This window comes from Anopheles bellator, chromosome 1, assembly GCF_943735745.2.
Source record: "Anopheles bellator chromosome 1, idAnoBellAS_SP24_06.2, whole genome shotgun sequence".
In the NCBI taxonomy this organism is placed as follows: Eukaryota; Metazoa; Arthropoda; class Insecta; order Diptera; family Culicidae; genus Anopheles; species Anopheles bellator.
The window spans coordinates 32,323,277-32,349,292 of NC_071285.1; the positions used below are offsets into that span (position 1 = coordinate 32,323,277).

Below are 26,016 nucleotides of genomic sequence, written 5' to 3' on the forward strand. Positions count from 1 at the left end.
CGCTTATTGTTACTTAGCTTCCAGCACAGCACTGGGTAACACACGGCGTTGGCTCTGATGCTGATTTTCTTTTACACGAAACCAGAAAGCAATCAACGTTTCGTTGACGGTTACTTCAAAGCGATGTAACTGAAATTTAATTACTTTTTGTGCTTTTGAGGGTTATCGATGAAGTAATCGAACTCACACTTTTCTTGCAAATGTGGAAGCATTGAACCATAGCTGGAAGTAGTTCAATTTCGATTGAAGTCAAACCCGGTGTGGCCACAGACGATTTGGCAGCGATGGAGGAACTTTTTACTACGTAGTAGCTGCATGCAACCATTCTTTTTTGGCGATGAATCGTACATCACCCGTGATATGGGTCAAAAAGCTTTTGAATAGCAATTCAATATTACCTTCCGAGTGAAATAATCTTTTCTGTTCACTAGCAGTTCTGGAACTTCTGTCAAATCAATAAAAGTTCGATTTCTAATCTCAGATAAGTAGCATCAATAATCCATCATTTTTATTAGACCGGCCGTTGTCAAAATTATGTTTTTGACACGGGCACCCATACCTAGACAGCAGGCGAATCGAACTGAAGATATCGTTATAAATTACATATATGATCTTTCTAGTCAATTGGTAATTCGACATAGTACATCTGTTCTTCACACTTCTCGCTTGGTCAATACATAGTTGTGGTTTGTTGCTAGATGGACCAGACGCTAGACCAGATGGCATACAATCTAATGTTATAAATTATGTATTTACAGAAGAAATCATTCAAATGGCTTAAATCATGTAATGATTTATATATGTATTTCTCCGTAGTTCAACAACAATCGTTACTGTTTGACAAGAATCTATATGGAACTTCCGTAAAACTTTGTGGAATCAATCATGATATTAATGTTAAGAAGAAAGAAAATGGTAAGTCTTTCTCCTCAAAGTACAGTTTATATGATAATATACTAAAATGTTTAAATTATTTTATTCAACCCTATAGTTTGCATCTAAAGTTATCCAAATCTTACAACAGCCATTTTGCATCTGGGATTTTATTTAATAAAATTCATCAGGCAAACATCCAATTTTCTCAAATGAAACTGACATTCATAAACTACTGAAAACCTTTTGCCCTTTCGTTTTGGATTTAACTTTTGCTTTTTTAGTCATATGAATCACGTTCATTCATCACTGCCAACGTCAGCCATTTTCCTGTCCAGAAGTAGAATTTTTAATTAGTTTCATTTTCGAAGTAAAACGAATTAAGAATCTTTTTTAGCACTGTGTTGAATTGCGAGGGTAGGATTGATGATATCTGTGTGAAAAAAGAGAGATGAGAGAGAATGAAACAGCTAACGCCAACCCGACAGCTGGTAATGATAAACTTGCCCAATCCGCACGAAGAGTGATTCGCCCTTTCTACTTATAAAAATGGCTTAAAATGTTGATCGAGATCTTCCTTTACTCCTTGAGCTAGAGCAGGTTTGGAGCAGGTGATGGTCCATGTGAAACAATCTTACACACAGGCATGTGAATGCGCCCAAATGCAGTTGGTTAAACAAGTGACTGTCGTCCGAACATAAAGGAAAACGTTAGCGAATTTCAAGAAAAACAAAAACTTATAGCGGAACCGGAAGAAGAGTAAAATCCAGATGTAGCTAATACTTTTCTGACTGATGACTAGCATTTAAAACCCTTAGATGAGCCATACACCCTCGACTGACTTAGACGCCGTCCTTTGGTTCTTCACGCCGAAACCATCGTTGCACAGTCAAGAGTTTCTCTTGAATAAGCTTGTGGTAGGTGATGTAGAGAAAGCAAACAAAACAGATTACAAGAGAATGTAAATAGGATCTTTTTTGAATAGGGTAGGTAATGGTTGACTTATAGACTAATAAGCACATAAAATAAGGGAATTGAAAATGTCCCATCGTTCGGTGTAAGAGTTGCTGCGAAACAATTGGTGCAATTGTATTAAATGTTGTTTCTTTGAGAACGTTTTGGTTCTTTTTCAATAGTTCCTAATAAATAACGCCTTGCTATTCCCACCAAATGCACATTTAGGGGCATCGATATCGACGACAGGATGAGTGATCTGTGAAGGGGAGTGGCACATGAATGTTTTCTCTGGGATTCGTTGAAATCATTCCATTTTGCATTTCCGCTTACTGTTCTGCACAGGAAAAGGTTGTTTTTTTGCACTTTTTGCTGCTATCGTTCTCCGGCGTACCATGTTCCGGCGGGGACAATAAGTATGGCTCACAGTTTTCTTCTTTCCGGATCACTCCCAGAGCATGCAACCGTCTAGAGATGACACGTTTTGTCACATCAACCTACGTTACAATTTCCGTTTTGAAAGAGGTTACTTCCACCAAATATCTTAATTCTGTACCGTCAAAGGTTGAGGTCCTTTCGGAGTGTTTATTGCTCTCAAGGGAGTAATCACCAACAAGACAGCGCTTAAACCAGTTTTACAGTGTCCAGTGGAAACACCTTGTTGCTTATAGATTTCCTCTATCATGACATTCATCTTCGCTGCCTGCATAGTGAAATACGAATGAAGTTTTCGTATAAAATTACAAAAATAACAATTTGAACTCGTAACTATAATTGAAAACGTGACAGTTAACGTTATATAATGACATTATTTGATAAAACTAGGTACATTAAAAATATACCGAATATCGTAAATAATAAACCTACTTTCAATCAACTTAGTATAATGAACAATAGATACAAATTTGCACAGTAACACACCACAATTTACACAGCTATGCATGGCTGAGTACCAATAATATAAGTACATAGCACAAACTGTTGTGTTCCCAAAGGACGACTGACAGTTTTTCATCTAATCGGGTTAGATAAAGTGTGTGCTCTTCATATTGAATAGACGTTTCTTCAAGTCAAGTAAAACAAAAATATCATATGAGCTTATCTTTTATACCATACATTGCAATTCCGATAATCAAAATGCATTTATGTTTAAATTATAAGTCAAATTCGTATTAATATACCTAATATACTATACTAACTGTAGGTTATAAACAATTACAACATAAATGTATATTAAAATAAACAACATGTATCTAATGAACGATTTCTTCATAGCAAAAAATAAAGGAAAACACCAAGCAAACAATTACAGAAACTAATTAAACGATCATTTATTATTCAACCGTTGGTCAAAGCTAGATTTTCAGTACTAGCGAAGAAAAAACTCAAAATAAAAACAAAAAAATATATTCATATTTAGTTGCAATTTTGATTACTTACCTTTGCTAGCGCCGTCAGGTCCCCTCAGGATCGTGCACTCTTCAATGGTTCCAAACGCATTAAACAACTGTCTTACATCCTCTTCGGTTTGCTGCTTGCTAAGCATGCCAACGAAAAGCTTTCGATCTAAAACGTGATGCAATGCAAACATCACAACATTTTTGATGTTGTTATTTTTGTATGTCGTTTGCAGATACATGGTTTGGTGCATTTCAAAGTATGGAGATGATTGCAATTTTGAAGGTGTTGGTAATAATGATTGTTGTTAATAGTTGATTGTCGTTACGGTACGTTGATTATCCGTTCGATGATGTTCAATGCAGTCAATAGATGCGTGTATCATGGTGTAAGTTATGTATGTTACACACATCAACCACCCAGCACACGTCAATATCAGGAATTGTTTGTTTTGTTTTTTGCATGAAGAGCGAACAATGGGTTTGACATAAAAAAGAAAAGAGAAAAAGAAGAAAAGTAAATTAATAATTTTGCATCATGAGCAAGTAGCTGAGATTTGAAGATGAGGTATACGTGAATTAAACGATGTCTTAGATTTAAGTAAAGGGAGATCGGGAATGATTCGGATTCAATAACATGTTTTATAGCAATGACATAGACAAAAAGGAAAAGTGTCGTCGACGTTCTTAGTTATCTTAAGACACCGTACATGTTGAAAAACAAAACAAAACCACGTATTGATCTCGAAAAGAAAATGATGTAAACCTGTACCCTACAACATTTTGTGTTACAACATTCATCGTTCAAATAATGACATCATTATGATGAGTTATACCGTGTTAGCTAGGATATTTGATATATCTTTGCTTACTTGTTTCGTGTGACAATGTTTGATTCAATACTAAGGCGCCATATACGAACAACGACTGTTTTCCCACAAAAGCAACTGATTTTTACAATTACAGAACAGTGACAACTATAGTTAATGCATATATAGAACAATTATATGCAAAGGCAAATGATATTTTAGGTAAGTGAAATTAGTGTTAGCTATTCGCTACAAATTCCAAGAAGCGACAACATTAAAGTAAACTGTTACACCTGCTGTTCTGATCAAAATATTTACTTTTTCTTTTGAATAACCCTGCTCGAGATTAGTAAAAGTTTTGGCTTTTGACGAAAAAAATTCTACAAGTAACCATAATGTTTCAAAGAGTTTGAAAGGGCCACTAATTTCACTAAAGCCACTAATTCCACTTTTAATACAAGATAAATGCTCAATAATTACTAATGACTATAACAACAACGGCAGCATTGTGGTTGTGCATTAATCCAGTGCAGTGCAAATTTGAAAGATCGAAAGATTATTGGTATGCTTTGTAGTCTTATTCTAGCTCATACTTTCTTCTCTTCACAGTACAACAGTCCAAAACGGGTGAAACAGTGTGTTCAGATTTGGATGGTTTTGTTTCGATGGAACAGTCAACCGGAACCCAAAAAAGAAAAGAACCTTACAAATAACTTTTAAGCAAACAACTCTTCGAAGTATTGTAAAAAACAGTGAAATTTTGTTTTATACTTTCTTTATATTTAAAAAAAAAATTCTTGGTGAGGAAAAATGAATTGCAATAATCAATTTCCGTAAAAAGCAAACAAAGCGAGAGTTAAGCATTAACCCAAGGCAGCAGCATCCGAAGCTGGCGAGTATATCAAGCGAAACAAAGAGCCATAAAGTAGTCTTTCACCCACGTGATGGTTGCGAATGAGTAGCGACTGCCAGTGGAGCTCTTTTTCTTCCACTATGTTCTTAGTTCTACACGACGGGTAGCGATGCGACTGCGTTGGATTTCTTAGTTTTGGAACAGTCTTACTTTGTGAAGCTGTTTCTCTATGCTAATGAAAAAATATGTCGTCCCTTCACGGTTGTTACAACCGTCCTACCATGACGCTGTTGCAGTGGCTCTTATTTGAAAGAGCAAGCATCAGATCGGAGAAAATGCCTCCCTTCTGCTGACATTCGACGAGAAGTGATGGCTTTCTTTGTTCTCATCGTTGGATTGTCTTTCTTCCTGATCACCAACTCGCCAAGGACCCTGGTAGAATTTTAAACGAAAGCTGCTTTGATTGCGTTCTAGCTGGCTTCCATGAGTACCGGAAGTAAACATTTTCCCTCTTAAAGCTAGAGCTTCTTTCGATGACTATTTTACAATTTCGCTTTTGTTCAACTTGGCATACACGTACGTGATGAGTTTTGTTAACGATGTTTTCACAAACTATTATTTAAATCATGTTGCACTTTCTCCCATCTGTAGGAACTGATGTACCAAATCAAGAAATGGCGAAAATTCAGCGCAACTGCTAGTGACTTTCCCCGGATTCAAAGCAAGCAACAAGCGAGTAGATGCGTTATTTCTCATTTTTATGTTCTGAGATACATTAAACGATGCCACCAAGTGGGAGAGAAATTGGTATTTTTTCGGTTATCAAACTGACGAATAGCGCATTAATATTTCGTAGTGTAATTAGAAAAATACATGTTGGGTCATGATTAATATGTTTTGTTTGTTTATATTTCGTATAACGGTTCCAAATGGAATGAAAGTTTGGATTGTGAAATATAATTCAGATAACATATATGCAGTTATATGCTTCCAAAGTGTAAAACCAAATAAAACTGCACATACCAATCAAAGTGGTAGTCAAAAAGCTGCAAAGCGCAAAAGTTGTAAATACGAAATCCATCGTTTGTAAAACTGTTCGCTGTTTCGTAACCTTCATCTCTTTCTGCAACAGTTTCCATAAAATTATTTTGTAACTGATTGACTTCTGTAACTCATCACATCACGAGGCAATAAAACAATGCTCAAGCTTAGCAGTTGTTGCAATGGTCACCTAACAAAATATCAATCATTTGAACCGATACACAGCTAGCGGACGATTTCCACTGTTTTAGATTTAAACTTTTTAGGATAACTGACAAAAGGAGCTCTCGTTGATAGAGCACTCGGTAACGCTCGTCGCTATAACGCAGCAGGCCATGCCATCGAATCACGATACCGGCGTTACAGGGAAGATGACACGGGGCCAACAACCCCGCTCGTAAAAACAGAGCGTTACAGAGAGCATCAGAGATTAAAATTGTTTATGATGCAGGCTAAGACCGCTCAGCGGTTGTAGCCGAATAAGAAGTAAAAGAAGGTTTAAAGGACGATTGACATAAACAATGGTTTTTTAAGCTTTATTAACTGCGTCTTTTAGTTTCCCAAAAGATTTGGAACATAAACGCAGTGCTATCGCTTACATATTTTATTAAATAAGAAACTAAGAACTTGTACCAGGTTCCATTGTACAAGACTCTACGATAGGTTCATGGGTTCATATCATATCTACTGTTGTTTTGGCCGGAATCTATTAACTACGTATCAGGTTACATGTACTAGAATAAAATAGCTTTGACATTGGGTTACAAAAAACCATTGGACAAAGTTTTATACCATTTTTTGAAAACATATGTAGACTTTATTGCTATAAGAGTTTGAGCGTCTACATAATGGTTTCTAAATTTATGTATTATTCTGTATAAGGACTACTCATAAATGAAATTCAATGAAAACCAGTCAACGATCAAAGCTGGCGGGTTTTGGAGCACAAATACTAATAAAGATATGTGTTCCCTTTCTTCGAAGCCTATGCTTCTTCAGTATGTTCTGAATGAATGAAGTAGTCTTTGGATACTTAAGCACACCGGAGTTCTGACTGACCGAAACTGGTATGTGTTAAGGTTCACAGCATGTGACCCAGAAATGTACTTCGTGACTCCTACAGTCAAGAACGTTCAGAGTGTTGCCAACAAACCCAAACAAACTATGCGCGGTGTGTGCTGTAGGGGAAGTGGAGTAATTCTTAATAAAAGAATAGAAGGTGTGATTAATTTTCTTCTGACAGCCCGAAACACCTCTTGCCTTAGTGCCTCTGAGTCAGTTCATGGGTTCATTAGACATTTCATTTCGCAACCTTGTTTCGTAAATGACCAAAATCAATGGCATTCACTTGGGCTTGGTGAGTTAATTTGTAGCTTTATTTTGTCTTATGTTATGAACCAGTGTTCCAACCAAAGAACAGTTTGCAAATTAAGACACTGAATCGTTTTTATATATATTTTTATGCATGCAATAGTGATATGTTTTTATTGCTGGTTATTTTCAAAAAATAACCTTGGCGTTTCTGTGTAGACAAAAAGGGCCAATCGTTCAAATATGTTAAGAATTTTTTTTTTGTCGTAGAAGAACGGACTGGGCCGTAGTATATTATTTAGTTTTCATTGGTCCGGTATACATACGCTAACTGTTTCATAAACATATGATTTTTCTTCATGTACTTCGGTTTTTTGGTATTAAAAAGGTAAACTACTTTAACAAAAGCCACATAAATTATTATGCCAATAGATGGGTGTTTGAATTGGTTCATTCTGCCCGGGAAAGTTTATTTTAAAAAACAATCTTTTTTGGTATTCTTCTTTTTTATGGTTCGCTGCAGGATGCTAGAAAATGTGAGTATGTTTCAAAATTGATTTTGAGTCGTGTAACGTACGATATCAGAACAACTTTTATAAAGACTCCATGTGCTTCGACAATAATATCTGTGAATTTAAGACACTAAGACACTAAAGAAGTAAATACAGAAACACTTATAAGAACAGTAGAGCTTTTTCATCGGCATACTTTTATCGCAGGCATACACGTGCTATAGGATGTAACACGACACATTACTTTATCTACGACCTTTTCATATTTCATGAATCTATTAAACGTCCATATGATTATCAGAATCATTTTGAATTTGAATATTTTCCGGTAAAGGTTGACGCAGATTCCAAACAAACTACTAAGAAATTACGAACAACCTATTAAATGATTAAATAACAACACTTTAAGGATACGACAGCGAACAAATAGGGCAAAACATCGATAACAAAAATGGTATGTAGGTGGGTGACAGTGTATTAGTATATACTTTTACAGCACATGTAAGAGAACGTCAAAAGTAAGACTGTGATTGGCAAAACGGTGTAGTGTTGGGACGCCAGGAATATTATTGACTGAAAAGATGAAGAGGAAAACGGTTCCGCTGGGTAAGACTTGCCCTCGGAGTTGGCGGAAAATTGGAATGCGATACAGTCGACGTCCCCCGTTGCGTATGTTTGGCTTAATGATGGGACCTGTATGTTAGTCACGATTCATGGCGTTAAATGAATATTAAAATTTTGGGTATGTATTTCCCTTTTCGGGTACATTTTTTCCATTGCCCAAAGTCAGTAGGTTGAACGTCCCTCGCGAGGCGATGGGACTCTGACCTCGGCCAAAGAAGGAAGTATCTCAGACCAGCAGAACTTGCGTGAACTGAAAACCAATTTCATGCTATGCTGTGAAGATCGGTGTATTACTTTTTTTTATTTTCACTTCTTTCAAATTCGTTTGTTGTCCTTAGCTTCGCTGGTCACCCACATTCCACATTGGAAACACTGATTGTAGCCCATTCTGTGAGATATTTGCATAGCACCGATACCGGCCATGGTGAGTCAGTAAAGCTCAGTGGGGATTGGTGTTTCTTCAGATTGAACGTTTGCTACGGTCAGAGAATTGCCGGAGAATGACTTGGCACAGTTTTCTCTGTCGCCGTTTAATTTATGACCATAAATGATGGGTTTTCTGGCCTAGCAGCGCCATTAGAGTATTATCGGCATATCGCATCCCAATCTTACTACGCAGCGGAAACCGTCGTTTAGGCTCGGAACGAGGGTTTGGTATGAGGGTTTCAGTTTTTTCCGTGTTTGATGTAGGAAGAAGTATGGTAGGAAGCACTTGACACATAGTAAAGGACATAATCTTACTTTTCAGAACTCGCACTGACGAAGATGTGCCCCCTGGTCGCCTGTCAGCATTTAATCGCTCTCAGATGTCGTTCGTATCGAAGGATGGATGGAATGAGATTCTTCTTCGGAGTAGTCTTCCGAACAACCTGTTCTTCTTCCGTGCCTGACTTTTTAATTCAAACTCTGACTCGCATCAGATGGGTTGGCACCAATACTTTCACTAATATAAGCATCTTTCTGACAATATATTAATTTATAACTTGATTCTATCAAATTTTGTTTGCATTAAAAGTACGTATTAAAACCACTGTCACTTTTAATTAGTGCACTAATACTAGTTTTTACTATCACATTAAGTATTTACTACGGAAACCAATAATTGTACTGTGTAACTGTCAGAAAAACTGCTTTCCTTGCAGCTGTGTTTAAGCTCTTTTACGATTATTTATTTAGTGTGTTGCTGTGTGCCAAAATTTTTTAGTTTTATTTCTGCTGAGGCATCAATCACACACAATCTTGAGCTGACTTTGCTCAACAAGCAGAGGAAAATAGTTCGTAAACTACTTGCGGAATGCGATACGAATCAGCATCGACTTCATGTGTTAAAGGTAGTGGCTGCAATTATAAAAAGTAAAAGAGGGAAGAAAATAAAACAACTATAACAAAACTACAATCGTTATGAGAGGTCTTGTATGAATGTGTTTTCAATTGTAGATCCCCAAAAATGAAGGTCGTTGTTTACTAATACCAATGATACATTTCATATAGCAATAATTCCCGAAAAGTACAGTTAAAGGAACATCATTCTAAGTATTGGAAAATGCACTGCTCAATATTTGTTATAGATTTATGAATTACAAATATCCTATATAATAAGATATTATAAATATAACAAAACCTCACTACAAGACAATCATTGCAATGCTCAAATGTTGGATTATTGTTGAAAACCAAAATGAGAATAATTGCCAAGCCGATTTCAAATTTACATCAGCCCTTTTTATGATTTACTCTGGCTAATTGTGTAGTAATCTTTGTTCGTAGCGATACGCAATATGCACTCAAATCACTAGAGCGTCTCAATACGCACAAGCCACACTCGTACCGTGAAAAGTGGTCTTCTTTTCGTTTTCCCAAAGCGCAGAGTCATGTTTTCCAGCACGGCTGGTGCGTTCGCGGTAGTATGTTCGGATGAGAGCAGTCTGCTAAAAATGACCAACGTTAGTGCTGAAAACTTATCCGGATCCGTGCTGCAGCAGAGTTCGTTTTAATTTTGCCCACCTTCGGCATAAAAGCTATCGTCCGGGTCCGGTAGGAATTCATCCATCGCTCGAAATTCGTGAAAAGCAATGGCTTACAGCTTGCCAAACCAAAGCAATTTTCCATGATCTTTACCATTTCTCATTTCTCCTTGTACTCCTTTTAAAACGGACTCCCACAGAGGGTTGGCCATGCTCGTCCACTGTCGTCATGCACCAAAAGAGGGGCGTATGATCATCATTTCAAGTCAATGGTAGCCGCGGCAAGCTGCTTTAGTTTCAACACGCTACCTCTGTTGTCATACCGATAGTTGGCTGCAAACAGCTAGATGCCTCTTTCAGGAATGAAATGCGCAGAGAGGTGATTTGTGCATGCACAAGGGCCCTAGGGTCGGTCATTCCTATGTCGAGTTCGTAGAGGAATTTTTTGATTTATTCCACACTTGATACAAATAAAAACCAAAAGCACACAGATTTGCATTTTAACCATTAATTTTCCACCTTTTAAATCATACCGTTTCGCTACAGCACGAAAAACAAGGAAAGATTTTCCTCTTATGGCTTATCTGGGCACCGCCCGTCTGGCGAAACACCGCACGTAGCTTTACTTTGTAAGGTAGAGCAAACATGTAGAACGCTTTCCTCCAAATTGCAACGAGATAGACGCTGCTGCACATCCATCCATACGACCTCAGTTTTTTCCTCTTATTTTTCCTCAGACCCGTGAAGACTCTCGAAATGAACACCATCACATTCGCAGTAAAAGCCACCTACATTAGACGTGATGAGCAACAGAGTTTCGGTTGGCGTGTTTACGTTTTCGCATGAAAAATCAGCCGTAAAGTGTTTGCTTTGCTGTAGAAATTCAGCGTATTTCCCTGGTCAAAGTTTCAATCTATCTGACACTTATCCCACCCATTCCGGGCGGACCAATCTGATATAGCACCTTATGGTTGCATGGAATAGTCAGTTTAGTTTGATGGTTTGTTTTTCTTTCAATTCATATTCGCTCTCGTCTGTTTTTCCTTGTAGGAAGTCTACACTTAATCGCTTCCTTTTCGCAAATGCTTGCCACTTCCGTTCAAGTGTTCCTCAGCAAAGAATACCAATAGTTATTCGTAAACGTATAACTAAAGTAATTAAAATAACAGTGTAAGATGTGTTGAATCAAACGGTTTTATGGTCGAGTAGCTAAGTCGAGGCCTCGTTGTTGCAAGACGGGACAGGTTGACCGGGACCGAAAGCGACGGAAGAAAAACTTTGCTACACTTTCTCAGTGCGTCACATGCGAAAGGAGTTTCAGTTTCAATCAATCTACTTTATCAACAACATCTGGCAAGTTATTTCTTGTTCTGACAGTTTTTTGCTGGCGTGTAATGAAATGGAAAAATGGGAACTCAATACTTTGCCAAACTACCATTCGGTGAGCAACAGCAGCCGCTGGTGTGTTGCGTATGGAGACCAGAGGCACGCAATCGGTTCCTTTCGCCAAACAACATCGCTAGGAAATAAAACAAGTTTTACTTCTCCCGTGCTACATAATTGATCTGTTGATGGACATGTTGATAAATGATTTTCGGAAAATGCTTCGACTATTCGAACCGGATCTTCGTATTGGTTGCAGATATAGAGATCCACACAATCAGGGCATCGCGGAAAATTGCTCTTTGCTTGTTATTTTCTGTAGTACAAGCTTTAATACAATTACTACAGTGAATAACCTGCAACAGTTAGTTGTTCAAGTCTAGTTTAACGATACGATCGTTCGTCAAAGTAAGATGTAAGATTGTACATTTCACAAGAATTTTAAATGGGATGTTTGAACGTTCACTTCAATACACTGTTGGTCATCCATTTACCAATCGCAAACTCTGCTAGCGTATATCCTGTTCAGAATTATGGTGGATATGAGTGAAACTGAGAAGGACAGGAACGTGCTACAATAAATCACACCACTTAGCATGATTTACGACACACAGGTTCATCGTGTTCAATTGCTCATCCTGACAATTTGGCAGCACAAAAGCGCACGTAAATTTTCCCCTCAGTTCAGCGATGTAACACACCGTTACTAACTAAAATATTCAACAAAGTTGACATCAATGTGCACCTATCTACATGAAATGAAAAAAAAAAAACTAACGCCGTTTCGCTCGAGAACGAAGACACGAATGAACTAGGATTACTATTGCTATTGGTTCTATTTGCAGAAGTTTAGTTTAATTATTTGACCACAGTGGCTGGGTTTATTGTGACATTTTGTTCAATCATACTCTTCTTTCATTTTATTTAGGGACCTCAATGTTTTGACTTACGTGTCATGATTTATGTGCTCAACAGAGCAATGTGCCCGCATTAAAAACAAGCTGGTCGCAAGTTTCACCTTAATTCGATTCGGGTGTAGCCATTTGATTGTGCACCTATGGAAGGAACTGGAAAGGACAGGCAAGATGAAACCCCGTCTTTCTTGTGGGAAGATGGGGTTTTTTTCTCGCACGTCATTTACCACTTCGGTTGAGTCAGGGCTGACAGGCGTTTGATTTATTCCGTAAGATAAAGTCGGCCCACATTTGCCGGCTGTACGCAGACACTTGTCCCGAGAGGATATTTTTCCGATTTGTGAGATTATTCGGAAAATACCAAACAGAACTCTATGTATGTGGTAGGTGTGGTGAAAAATACCCACAGGGAAAGGTTTCACGCTGAAGGGTAGGCACGAATCTCGAAGCTAAACCTCGAAGCTCGTCGAGGCTCACAGCTGCGTTGTGCCACGGCGAGGCGCAAACGTGTGTGAGAATGGCCCAGGGATTGCCAAAATGCGTGGGTGCGTTCGAAATTTATGAACATTTAAATTTATTCACCGCGTGCACTGTTTTCGGTGATCTCTTTCTCATAAGCATAACATTGTGCCTCCCCCGGCGTACGCATAAGCACCAACGTTTGCAAACTGTGGCGCCGTGTGGCCCCGTAAACAACTGATGGGGCAATGCTCCCGTCTAACCTTTTACGTTTGGAGGGTGAAAGCGAGTTAACGTAGTGCGAATGTATATTTATGTGTTTCGCTGAGAACGATTAGAAGAAAACGCATAAATCTACATGAAAATCGTACCGACGTTAGCTGTTTCTTTCGGAGCCTTCCCAAACAGAAGATACTGTAGGCGGCACCCTCTTGTTGAGGCCATGCGCGTATACACATGATTTGATGATAAGAAGGGGCGAAAAAGGATCGCCTGTGGATTAGGCCGTGAGGAAACGTAGTAGCAATTCTAATATCCCCACTCACGGTTGCATTCTCTCACGCATAAATATTTTTTTTTCATATTCGCCAGCACCATCAAAAGCCGCGGGAACAGAATGTCCTTTCAGGCCAGGGGCCCTGTTGCCGAATGACCTAGTGAGCATGTATTACGCACCATCTCACCAAACGAGAAACATCCGCTATCCGTGGCCGTTGCGGTGAAAAATGTGCTCCCCATTTGGATACTGTGCCGGGGAAACCTTTTCTGTATCGTAATAATCAATACGGAAACATCTTCAAGATGGCCAGTGATTTTCGTCCGGTTTGCTTGTTTTCGAGTACGTGTCTCATTTGATCTCTGTTCATCGGGGAGATTATTTCATATCAAGCACAAGTCTTCGTTTAAACTGTGGGCTCTCTCGGCCATAGCTAGCCAGCAACTGCCTGTTGAAGCCAGATGTAACCAAATCTTATTTGATGACAAACCATCGAATATGACACTGTTGGCGGCGACCCTTACTTCAACGGGCAAGGTTCAACGAGCGAATTAAAGTGAAACCAGCCGAAATCGTAGTGGAGGATCAACTTTGCTGGCCGACCGGGAGAACATTTCGCCTTAATGACACGTAATAATGGCACTCCCAGTCACGGCTGCGGTAGGTTCGGTGGCAAAATGAAAAGTCATTAACGCTTTGTTTCTTGCTTTTGTTTCACGAAAATATCTGATAACAAGTTTGTCGTCTGGCGCTTGTTCTGTCCACCGGCTACCGTTATGTTCTTGCAGGCCGGCAAGGGGTTTGCTTCAATGTCACCCGGTTTCTTAAGGCGAATTCTTCTCGTTCTGCTCAATTGAGGTCCATTCGCCACCGGCCAAACGATGCGCTGTCAGAAGCGCCTTGCAAAGAGGAAAGGGCGCCGGTTGGCTCGGTTGTGCTTAAAAGATCATTTCCCTAGCCCCCGCGGCTAAACGATGGATGGTCGGTCATGTTTCATGCTTCCTTGGGCACTTTTCTGACTCTTTCGTGTACTTTATACACCGTGCGAGCACCGTCGAGACGAACGACCGAAGTACCTAAAATAATAACCAAACATACCGAAAGCAGCAACTGCGAAACATGACCCGACGGTTGACGGCTCTACAAAGTAGCAGTTCGGTATCGCTCGATGGAAATGTAACCAAAGTTCGTTCCCGCTGGAATGCCGCCCGAGGTTGTTTGTCGCCGTATCGTTAAATGTAATCACAAGCCCCATCGCCGCCGGAATGCCAGAACCTGATTTGCCTCTTTCGTACTGGCCACTCTTGGACGGACAGAGCGGAGAAATTCGTTCCGCATCCAGGTATGGTAAAATGAAGCATTGGTTTTCACTTACGGTACCAGAAAGGGAAGGCAACGAGGAACATACGGAAGTAAAGCTTCGGTTTTGCTACGATGGGGCCTTGAGAATGTATAATATCAACAGCAAGAGCCTCGTCGAGTTCAAGACGCTCGAATGTGCTTGTTTTCGTGTTTAATGACGTAGAGAGGTGGTCGTATGTTTGCCCATCCTGCCCGGGCCGGATGAGTCGAGAAAAAGACGGATCACTACGACGCCAAAGCGCCTCCTGAGCACTGATCATATTCATCATCCACAAGAAATTGGAACCAGCCAAACAGTACCCCAACAGTTCGTGCTTCTCATTAGTCTTCCGAGGTGTACCACCCGTTTGCAGGGGTTCCAAGCCAACAGGTGTTTAAACGGAAGCAGTGAACGAAGCATTCATAAAATGTCACCTCTTCCGATGGTAGGAGTAAGACCCGCGAGCCCGGAAAAGGATAGCGGGTCGATAGCTGCGTACATTTCTTTCTCTTCCGTTTGGCACCGCGACTAACAACTGTCCACCGTTTAGCTGGAGAAGCTAGATAGCAAAATGATTTATAGTGTCGCATAAATCTTCGGCTATATTTATTTATTCTATTATTTATGATCACGGTGGAGGGGTTGTTGCGGCTAAGCAAAACACTTCCCCAGATCAATGTTCGGTTGGTTTGTTTCACGTCGAGAGCATTCACAGCTGATACAAAACAAGGTGTGGTGTGCAAATTGACACCATCGTGATCCAGGGGAAGAAAAATTAAGGAACTCCTCCCCCAAGGTGGCTTCAAATGGATACTTCGAGGTGTGCAGTTTGAAATTTCCCCACGCCGGGCCGGGAGTAAATTCGTTTACGGGCTTTTATACTTATGTCAGGGGCAGCGTTTCTTATAACAGCAAACGTATGCGATACGGCGCACTGCAGCGTGCTTCAGGAGCATGCATTTCTTGCGGATACTTTAAGTTCTTCCACGCCACGAAACGCTGCTCCTTTCGTTCCAACGATTCGTCTTATTTATGGCTTGCAACAGCTCGAAGCCCCATTCGGAAAAGCCAACGGAACAAAAAATATATATTATACTGAAGAAACAGGTAGGGAAACAAATATGTTTGCTCTGTGTATACCATCGCTCCTTTGGCGAACCCGTAACTTAATCTCTCACTCAATTAAGAGGTGTGGCAAGACACGCTCCTCGGTCATGTTCCCGCCGATACCGAAACGGGTATGGTAAGAACACGCAGAACGTATACTCTACTTAAAAAAGGAAAAGAAACACACACACCACGTCCACGTTTCGCTCTTGCCCTCGGAGGATTCCACGGCTGGCAGCGGTACCGCGAGCTAAGTTCATTTTAAATTAAAGAAAAACAGTTACTTTCTACCACATCACCACTACCGGCTGAAACGGAAGACGAGCAGATATTCTAAAGGATCCCAGTTAAACAGCTTCTTCCCGTCGGTTCTCAAAGTCGCACGTACCAAAATGCCTTCCAGCCTGTTTACTCTTTACTTTTGGCCTGCAACATACCTGGCCATTGAAACCGCCAAGGTTTCTTCAAGACATTCCCACTAACGGCCGTCCGAACCCACGGCAGGGGCCAGCTTCTCTGCTGCTCGACGATCCACTCGGCTACACGCCCAGCAGGCGCCACCGTTTTTTTCCTCGCTTGATATAACCAGACATGACTACGTTAGACCCGGGCCACGCTACGGTCCTGGCCACGGGCAAATGCTATATTTTCGGTCGGAAGTTTTACGCTACATCCTGCCGGTACAGTGTTCCGTTAATGTTTTGCCGCTGTCCCTCGCTGGCGCTCGGCATTTCTTCAACGCACGCTGTTTCCGTCCGTCATCGTCAGCTGTGCCGTAACGGTGGGTGTCTGTCTTTTATGCTACGTTTTTGGCGGTAAGCGACTGACGTGTAGTTGCTCCGCATGGTGCGTCACGGATAGGAATTAAAACTGCACTTGATGTCGAAAAGTGGTTGAAGAACTGTCGTTTTCTGGCGCACCATTGTGGCGTACTACCTACCACTCGACGGCCTGCGCAAGGCCAAAACCCAGACTTGGGGCACCCATGTTCGAACGCACCATTCCAGATCTTGCGATAGCGACGAGCAGGATTCAGAAAACGGGAAAACATGCATAAATAAGTTTTTATTATATTTCAATTTTACGCCCCGAAGTTGTGCGCCGTGAAGGGGAAATGCAAGAAAAGTTGGGACATGTGCCGGTGGCCGAACCCAACAGGAGCACCGACAACGCGCAACAGGATCCGAAGGAGTTGGCCAAAAAGACGGCCAAGAAAACGAATCGTTTGAATCACGACAACGTACTCGGCCGCTGGTACGCCCAACTGTGTTGTACCAAAAATCCAAAACCCATCCTCTTGAACGGATGAGTTTCCTATCATCGTCCTGGGGGGGGGGGGCCGAGGCCGAGTGATACCGCCAGATGCCGTGTGGCAAATATTGTAATGCCAGCCAGCACGTCCACGTGCACAATCAACACATGGCACCGACGAGCTTGGTGCGGGAGGAAGTAGTTAGCAAAGATTTTCCGAAAAGCCCATTTCCGAACCGTGTGGTGGGCGAAAACGTTCAAGAGCCCCCGGTTTCCTATACACCCTACGTGACGATCCTAATCACGATGCTTTTAATGGGCTTCCCAAGCGCTGGATGGAATTTAATATTCGTTGATTTAGACAGGCGTAACATAACTTGGTAAAGCAACCAACCCATCCCAAGACAGCCGCCGTCGCGGATCGGATCCAAACCAAGGGTACAGTCGACACCTGCCGTTAACTGCCTCCCAGGATGTTGCAGTGTCGTTTCTTCCGCTCAGCAGCCTTGGGACAAGTCAAACGCTGCGTGTAGTTGTGTGTGGCAGTCGAAAACGTGAAGTATGTTGTGTTTAGCGGGATGTTTCCAAGAAAAAATATAACTTCCACAAACACCCTTCGACAGATACTCAATCAACTAAGGGTCAAATGTTCTTTTCTGCATATGAAAAAGAATCAAAGGTAACTAAGGAATATTTCGCTAAAGTATTTCGATAGTATAGCCTTAAGAAATTTATTTTAAGAAGTGTAAATATGGATATAAACAAGCAGTTGAGAGGCCACAGGAGCAAACCCACCTGCATCAAGTTTTGTCTTTTACCCTTGTGCCTCAATTCTCAGGCCATGGACAACAGAAAGAAACGGTATCTAAATTCTCTCGATCGTACTATGCCAACGGTGAGACGATGAGAATATATACTATAGATTGCCCTGAAAGCACCAATAAAACTGCTGTCACTCAATTCACAATCCTTCGCCCGCAAATCAGATTATTTTCAGCTGTATCTCTTGTTTCGATCTTGATTTATTGAACCCTTAAACAGATCCTATTTTTTGCACCATTTATGCCTTTTCGCCCTTTCTGACAGCTTCGTATTCTACGGCAATGGCTTACAGGATTGTACGGTTTATCAGTCCTCTTCGTTTCCCTCCAGACCATGCCTGTACCAGTGCAGTCAAACCGTTCAATGACTAATCGTATTTTGATTAGAGAATATAAATGCTATCGCATGGGGCCGAGAACTCAAACTTTCTGGAAAATGCTTTTAGAGAGTCAAAACCCGTCATCCCTCAGACTTCTTGAAGCCCACCACTGTATGCACACCATTATCATTGGCTCGGTAAGGACTACAAAATGGCTCCATCGCCTTCCATTTTCCATTCCATAATCGCGTCTATTTCGTTGTCTGTGAAAACGCGTTCATACAATCTGCCGCGCGGCATCTAATGAGCTTTTCTGTGTCTGTTTTTATTACCGAAGTCCAACTGACTACGATGAAGCTCGACGGGGAGGTCGTAAAACTGTCACCATGATTAGGGAGAAAAACGCCGAAGTAATGGGCCATCGATGGACGACTGTTTCATTGGCACTCGTCGAGAAAGAGACATTCAACAGTTTTCCCGGGCTGCCTATTGCTTCTATGCTGCTCCAAGGAAGGGCACATTTCATCGTGGTACACTGACGTTTCGTTCCCAATTCTTTGTCAAGCAGTCAGTTTGTCAACCGCGGTTCATCCCATCAACAGAGTTTTACTCCAGAGCGACCGAAAGTGCCTACAACTTGTAGTAAGCCCGCATGGAAAATGCCCATTGTTTCCATTAGTTATGTCTTGGTCCAGGAATAAATAAAAAAGAGATACGAATTTATGAGTCATTAAAAGTTAATGACTTTCAATGGTTACTTAGGCGTTTTTCCGTCGACCCATGAAACAACGAAGCCTGCTTGGCTGCCACATTTCTTCGTTTCCGCGGCCCCCATTTTTTCAAACTCCTATTCAAACTCCCATTTTTCTATTAGAATACATTTAATAGGGAAAAAGAGGAGCCCGATGATAGCTCATAGATTAGCACAAAAAAGGTAGTTGATCGATAGCTTTTCTTGTGGTCGACTGTTTTGTTGCACTGCAATGTATCTACCAGGCTGTTCAATAAGTTTTAAGATTCAATCACAAAGGGCGCGCTATTTGCCAATTTCTTTGTTGTATTGGTGCACTCTTCGTATGTTCGATTTATATTATATATAAGGACTCTTTGCCTTTAATTAGTACAGTAGATGGGTTGTTAAATTTTAAGGTGGCCTTGACGACGGTCCACGTCAAGGACGTCAAAAAACAGCAACAACATCTGAAATCGTAGGAAAAATACAGGATATCGTGTTGGAAAATCGTCGAGAGACTGAAAGAGATTTAGGGGAAGTCCTAGGCAACTCATCGGACAGTGTAAGCAATATTTTGACTGAAGTATTTAAATCTTTTCGACCAACTGAAGGAAAAAATGTGAAAAAAGAACAGTTAGCAGAAGCAAAAAATCCAATGGCCAAAATCCATGAATTAAAGAACCGCAAAACTTATTGAACAACCGAGTACAACTCGATTGAAGAGGTCAAACTCTGCGTCGGTTTTTACGATTACCAAGGCGTTGAGTTTCGAAAAGTTTATCAACTTCCCAAACATCGGCCAGCGACGAGGTTCTTTCAACTGTTGAGATACAGTACAGAAATTTAGAGTCAAATTGCAGAAAATTGGCAGGATTAAGTGTGCCCTTTTGTGTGACTGCTTTTTGTGTTGTCGCAACGCGAGAAATCGCTAAGCATAGTTTTAAGAAGGCGAAAATTTGCTTCGCTACCACCATTGTCAGTCGCCGGCCACAGCTGCCGTGCACGATAAACGTCTGCTCAATTCTTCGAGTCCTAGAGCTGGGCGCTAGGATCGTGAGCAGAATGCCCAAGTACACCTTTCTTTTCAGCGCAGTTTGAGTAGCTTCCACTGCCGTCACATTGATCCTTTTGGTGGTTGGTAGTAAAAAGAAAAAGTTTACTTCATTGTCAAAGTTATTGGGGGGTAATCTCATTAGTGGAAATGTTGAAGGCGATGGCACAAAAAGCGTGTTCGTCCTTCCGAGTGGCCGACCTAGCCGGCGAGTCGTGCAGGTGTGTGAGGTGAATCTATTACCGCATTCTTCCCGTCTTCGCCTTCCATTTATCCCATAACGACGAGCACCTTTTACGGATCACTTACACGGAAAGTCTCTGCTGTGTGACACCTTAGACGACTTTTTGTGTTTTTACGAGCACCTAAGCTGAACTCATTTGAGGCTGGGCTCGGCGGTCGATTGTGTTGAAGCGCAGCGTAGAACAAAATAAAGATACAAAAAACAACAGAACGTTGACAGCACACCACGAAGGGAGTGGTATACTCGGTTTTTGCATTAGAAACCTTGGGGCATAGTGGAATGGTTACGGATTACCTTAATGGGAGGAAGAATCGACCGCATCGAGCACAGCGCTCAACACGTGTTCGCCCTCTGTGTGGGCGACCACTACAACGAAAAGCAAAACTCTTAAAAACATTCGAAAGTTAAGGTTTATTCTGAATCTGAATTAACCTCCCATTTAAAATTAGCTCCAAAGGTAATTGTGGGAGATTTTATCCATGAAAATCTTCGCGTTTTGCGGTTGATTGTTGCTCTGCGATATCTGGAGAAAAGCGCTCCCGCACGAACAAAACAAGCCATAAAATTCACGCTGAAAGGACGCTGAGGCCATTTTCCGGACTGATCCGCTGCAATTTAATCGGCTTTCAGCTTGATGTCCATATTATGGCCATTCTATGGGTTCGCGTCACGTCCAAAACTGCTGTGGGAAATCCTCCCTTCTATTGGAATTGGATTACAGTTAACCATAAGATTAATACAATTTTACTTATTTTATGAAACCTAAAGTTTTCGGCTGAAGTGGAACATTGGGTGCCGGAACGTTGGACCATAAAATGACTGTAGTTTAGGGGAAACCATTTTATTTTCTCAGTCGTATCGGTAAGGTGTGTAGCTAAACTGATCGTGTTATTTGATTGCCTGTTCTTGCCTTGTTTGTTTCATATTCTTACTATACGATGTAATTTTGAATGAAAATTAACTCACCTTAACAGGAAACTAGGTGTCAGTGATTTTAACAATAAGATAGCAACAACTATATGCAATCCACCTTGGGCCAGAATATGGTTAGAGAACACATGAACGTTTTCACTAGACTAAAATTTTAGTTAATAATAATTCTTGAGTGTTTATAGTATGTTTCGCGGATGGTGTTTTTAGATTTATCTACTTAATAAGGGGGCGCCATTCGTTCGCGAAGTAATAAACCGAAGACAGTGGTAAAAAGGATGAAAGCAAAATTTTTCTTTCGCCTTTTTATATCCCTACACGATGTCGCACAAAGCATCGCCACTGCCACTGGTTTAATTAAAACAAAAAGAACTTTTTTCTTCTTTTCTGATTTTTGTTCTGCATGGATACACGAAGATCGTAGCCGAAAAATTATGACAAAACAAGGAATTCTTCGTTTGCCGTTGCAATACCGTCCATTGTATGACACCCCTACAGCAGCAGCGTTTGTTACCTTCAGTTATTGCTGCTTTACGCAGAAATGTTTACCGTGAATGTCTTATAGCTAATGGCTTGTTTGCTACATTCTGTTTTGCATTACTTTTCTACCGAGAGCAGCAACCGGATGTACTAGCGGAATGAACGACCAGGAAGTAGACCTTCACAGTTGCCAGGAAAGGAGTATAGGTAGACATCCAAACCTAGCTCTCCAGGTTGGCCACACCAGAAAGAGGAAAGCTTACACGATGCAGGCTTGTGAGCATCGTTGATCACAGAATGGTTCTTTGCCCATTTTTCACGGAGAGAATGAAAATGGTTTGCATGTCTATGGCTCGTGTAGTGATGGAAATGGAAATATAAAGCGATAAAAATTATTACCATTCTCACATGCCAGCTCAATAAACGGTCTCATAGTGTAAAGTTAATAAAAACGTCAATTATTCACCGTACTCAACATTGTGTTGGCGCTCTGGAGCGTGTAGAGTACATTGTACTGTAAATGGAGAACGCCTGTGTCTCTCTGAGGGTGTTGCCGATGATTTGGTGTTCGTTGAGCTGTCTTTTGCCATGAGCGTCCGCTTCCAGGGCACAAAATATAAAAAATAAGACAGGTCGTAATGAATAATTGCACGAAACAAAAGCAAATGAAATGAACGTCGCACGCAACGTGCTGTTGCTTCAGGATTATAGGGCCATTTTCATGTTGCTTTTAGGAGTTACGATAATCGTAAAGCGAATGCGGATTCTTGAAGCGTCGAAGCGTCTTGCAGAACGATAATTGTTATATGCGGTTGTGAACTCTACTGTCATCGTGGCCGCAAAGAGAGGACATTCGCGATTGGTAAGGATTATGGAAATTTGAGGTGTCATTGCGATTGTGTCAGTTAACCGTAACGGAGCGCAATTTTTCATAACCTCTCCCACACTTGTTTAAGTGTAGTGTTAAAGATATTAACAAATCTCCGCCATAGCAGGTCGGATGTCGTGGACGGGAAAGCAAAATGTATGAAATCGTATAAAAAAGGTGTTTTGTGGTTTGTTTATAAACATGCGTACAATGCGTTGGTTCGACACGTTAATGATGACGAAATCATTTAACCAAGTAATGATAAAATGGCGGCAATGTTAACGAGCAGAGGGATTAACGAGTTGACTTAACGCGAAACATGCGACAACCGTTATCCCAGGTTGGATCAACGAAATCTAACAGCTTAATCAAAATGAGTTGTATCTTCTTTCGGGAGGTTTTCCATTTTTAAATCACAATACTGTGCGCGGGAAAGGATTGAAAGTGAATATTCTATCGTTTGGTATCACGGTTTTGGTTGTGTCCGTGCAGCTGCCTTCTTTTGAGGGCTGCGAAAACGGTAGATGAATTCTTGTACCCGAAGCTCACCAGCGGATTCGCTACGGTGTTGTGTCTCGTAGTAACTTGTCCTTGTTTCGTATTTTACTGCCTAATTTTTCTCCTCCCCCCTGCAGGGCCTGCCTGGACGCGATTCGCGCCGTTGGGGCAAATGAATTGAAAATTTTCAGAATAATGAATAATTAACAGCATCTAGCGGTCGTGCTCCACCGTCACTGCTCGTTCGACAACGGACGATCCGAAGGATCTTGCGACGATGGATAGGACGCCGTGCCGCACCGCGGGAGCAGACAAAATTAAAAGAAAATGTAGAAAAGGGTTCAAGACGATGGAATGGTGTTAAAAATTTCCACGCCCGCTGCCTCAAGGTTCGCTCATTAAAGACGCTTCGCTGCCGACAGGAAAATAGAATAAAGCGAAATTGGTTCGGGGCTTATTACTCTTTCGATAAAAATGAATACCCAGTTAAGCGGGAGCTTTCAGAGAGCTTCAGTTTATGGTGTGCGCATGTGGGTGTGTAAGTGTATCCGTGCAGCTAGAAAAAGTTTGCCCACGTTGAAGGAGTTGTTACGATCATTGGCCCATACCGGGCACGGGATTTGGACGAGAAAATTGAGCAACGCGAAATGAGCTAAGGAAGCTTTAAGCGGTTTTAATATCCTGTCGACACGGCTGTTTACTGGAAGAAGGAATGAAGCGCGGTGGACGCCCCAGCACATCATCCGTTCATCTCATTCGCACACCACGTCCCGTGCGGGGCATCCCTCGCCGAACGTCATTTTCCCAGTTCCCTCTCTTGCTGGTACTATTATATTGTTAGCAAGATTAATGGAACTAGAAGGCGGCCCTTTACCGAAGGTGAACGACGGGACCTTTTTCACGAGATTATCATTGATGATGATTGAAGGGAAAATGGAGGAAAAAGTTAGGAGCAGTAACCTTTTTCCGGATTGTGCTGCTCCTCGTGTTATTCCCGGGCCCCCTCCCAGGAGTGCCAGTGCTGCAAATCAGCGAGCATTGCGCGAACGCCGTAATTTGGTTATGCTAATGTTTACCTTAATCATATCCATGTTTGCGCTGGCAGGGAACGGACAAACAATTATCGCTGGTCCGCTGGTCCAAGCGATGGACTACGCGGGTTCAGGACTCTAGGGCGCTTTTACGGCGTTAACACCATCCGAAAGGGGCGAGCACCATTCTGTCTACAACACACACACACACGCACACACGCTGCTTGACTTCGTACGAAGGAGGAAGCTCGCATTGTAGCTTTTTAGCAGGTGGTTGTCCCGATGCAACAATTCTGCTAACGGTGGTAGAAAATGATTATTCGCGCCCGTTTTGCGATTACTGCAATTACTGGGAACGTGAATAAATTATTTTCCTAATTATTTAATTGCAAACCTCCGGGCGCAATGAGTGCGGTGACGACAGGAGATTTTGTCAACCAGCGGTCGTTGTTGCTAAGTTGTTAGTAAAAGTTGGCCCACGAGGGTTTTATTGGCGTTCTGTTGGAACTTGGCCGGCGGATGCAGAGAAAGCAAGCCGCGGAAAGTAAGGGGCGCTCTATCTCCATCCAGGCCGTGAAAGGATTGCGAAGTCAACCCTCGCGTAGTTACCGGTTCGAACCTTCGCGAACCGGAATCTGTTTCCCGGTGCGCGCGGTGGGAATTGCGGTTGTGCCGAGGAATTAATTTCTTCTTACTTTTCCAACTTTCTCGAGGGTGCGGTGGAGGACAACAAGAAACCAGCCCGTCTATACTGGAGGAACCGAGGAGGTGACATTTGTCGACGACTTTAATAAAGTCATGGCGACGCTGGGGCATTAATGTGTGCCGAATGGAAATGCTGGTTGACGCACTGGGCCCAAGGTTGCTTCCCAAGCTACACAAGTTGTAATACTGGAATCCCCCATCGGGAAGTACAGAACATTGCCTTGAATGTTTCATTTTACCCAGCACAGAGAAAATGGTTATGTATGCTAAAAAGCCACTTTAAGTTTTTCTTTCCAATTTGGCTTCGGTTTCGAAGAACTTGCAAACTGTGGTAAAACAAAAAAAAGACGATAAAACTTTTCCATTTTTCGGGTGTCCAAGAAAACAACCGTCTTTCCGCTCCACAATGCTTAGGACCATTCGAAAACTGCTTCAAGAATTCGTCCAAAAACCAACAAACGTTTTCTTGATGGCGCACTGAAATTGTAGCTCCAGGAATTGCCAGGAGAGCGTTTGAAATCAATTTTAAAAACCTCACTCCGAAAACCAGTTTCTTCAAGCCGCAGCTTCCACCGGTTTCAGCCGTGTCCGAGCAGCATAAGACGCAGCAGAGCGGCCTGCTGTTGTCGTTCTTTACTGAAAAACCAAAAAATAGTCTCTGGTCGCTATTTGGACACTGGGGTATGACTCTGAGTAGGCTAGCGTAGGAATGAAAAAATGTTCTACCTTCCTCTTCCTATCACCAGAACAGCAAGAATAGAAAACATAATAAACACATTATATTTGAAAGTGATTTCCATTTTTTTCATTTTCATCACAATTCGCACAGACACCGGGGGCCACCAGTGTCAACAGTTACCAACACGAAACGCCTTTTGTGTTAACTTTTCTCCTCCCGCCGCCTTGGTAACCGAGTTTTAAATTAATTTTCTAGAGTAAATATGTATTTGCCGTCTCTTTCGAACTGTGCTTTCCTTGGTCAACAGGGATTTTTTCTGCCAGTATGGTCGTCGTTCGGTAAAAATATCACGGCCGCCGCAATTGA

The 26,016-nt window shown here is 41.6% G+C and overlaps 1 protein-coding gene across 3 annotated transcripts in view; it reads right to left on the minus strand.

Annotated features, from left to right (window-relative positions):
- LOC131206505 (CUGBP Elav-like family member 4) overlaps positions 1 to 26,016 on the minus strand; it is a 120,495-nt gene that overhangs the window by 46,454 nt on the left and 48,025 nt on the right. For 2 of the 3 annotated variants that reach the window (XM_058199083.1, XM_058199082.1), the window contains exons 2-3: positions 14,363 to 14,371; positions 3,268 to 3,393 (exon numbers count right to left, since the gene is read on the minus strand). In XM_058199083.1, the coding sequence (XP_058055066.1) occupies positions 3,268 to 3,393; positions 14,363 to 14,371 (135 nt within the window). The remainder of the gene's footprint in view (positions 1 to 3,267; positions 3,394 to 14,362; positions 14,372 to 26,016) is intronic. The other variant, XM_058199081.1, reaches the window with a different exon arrangement.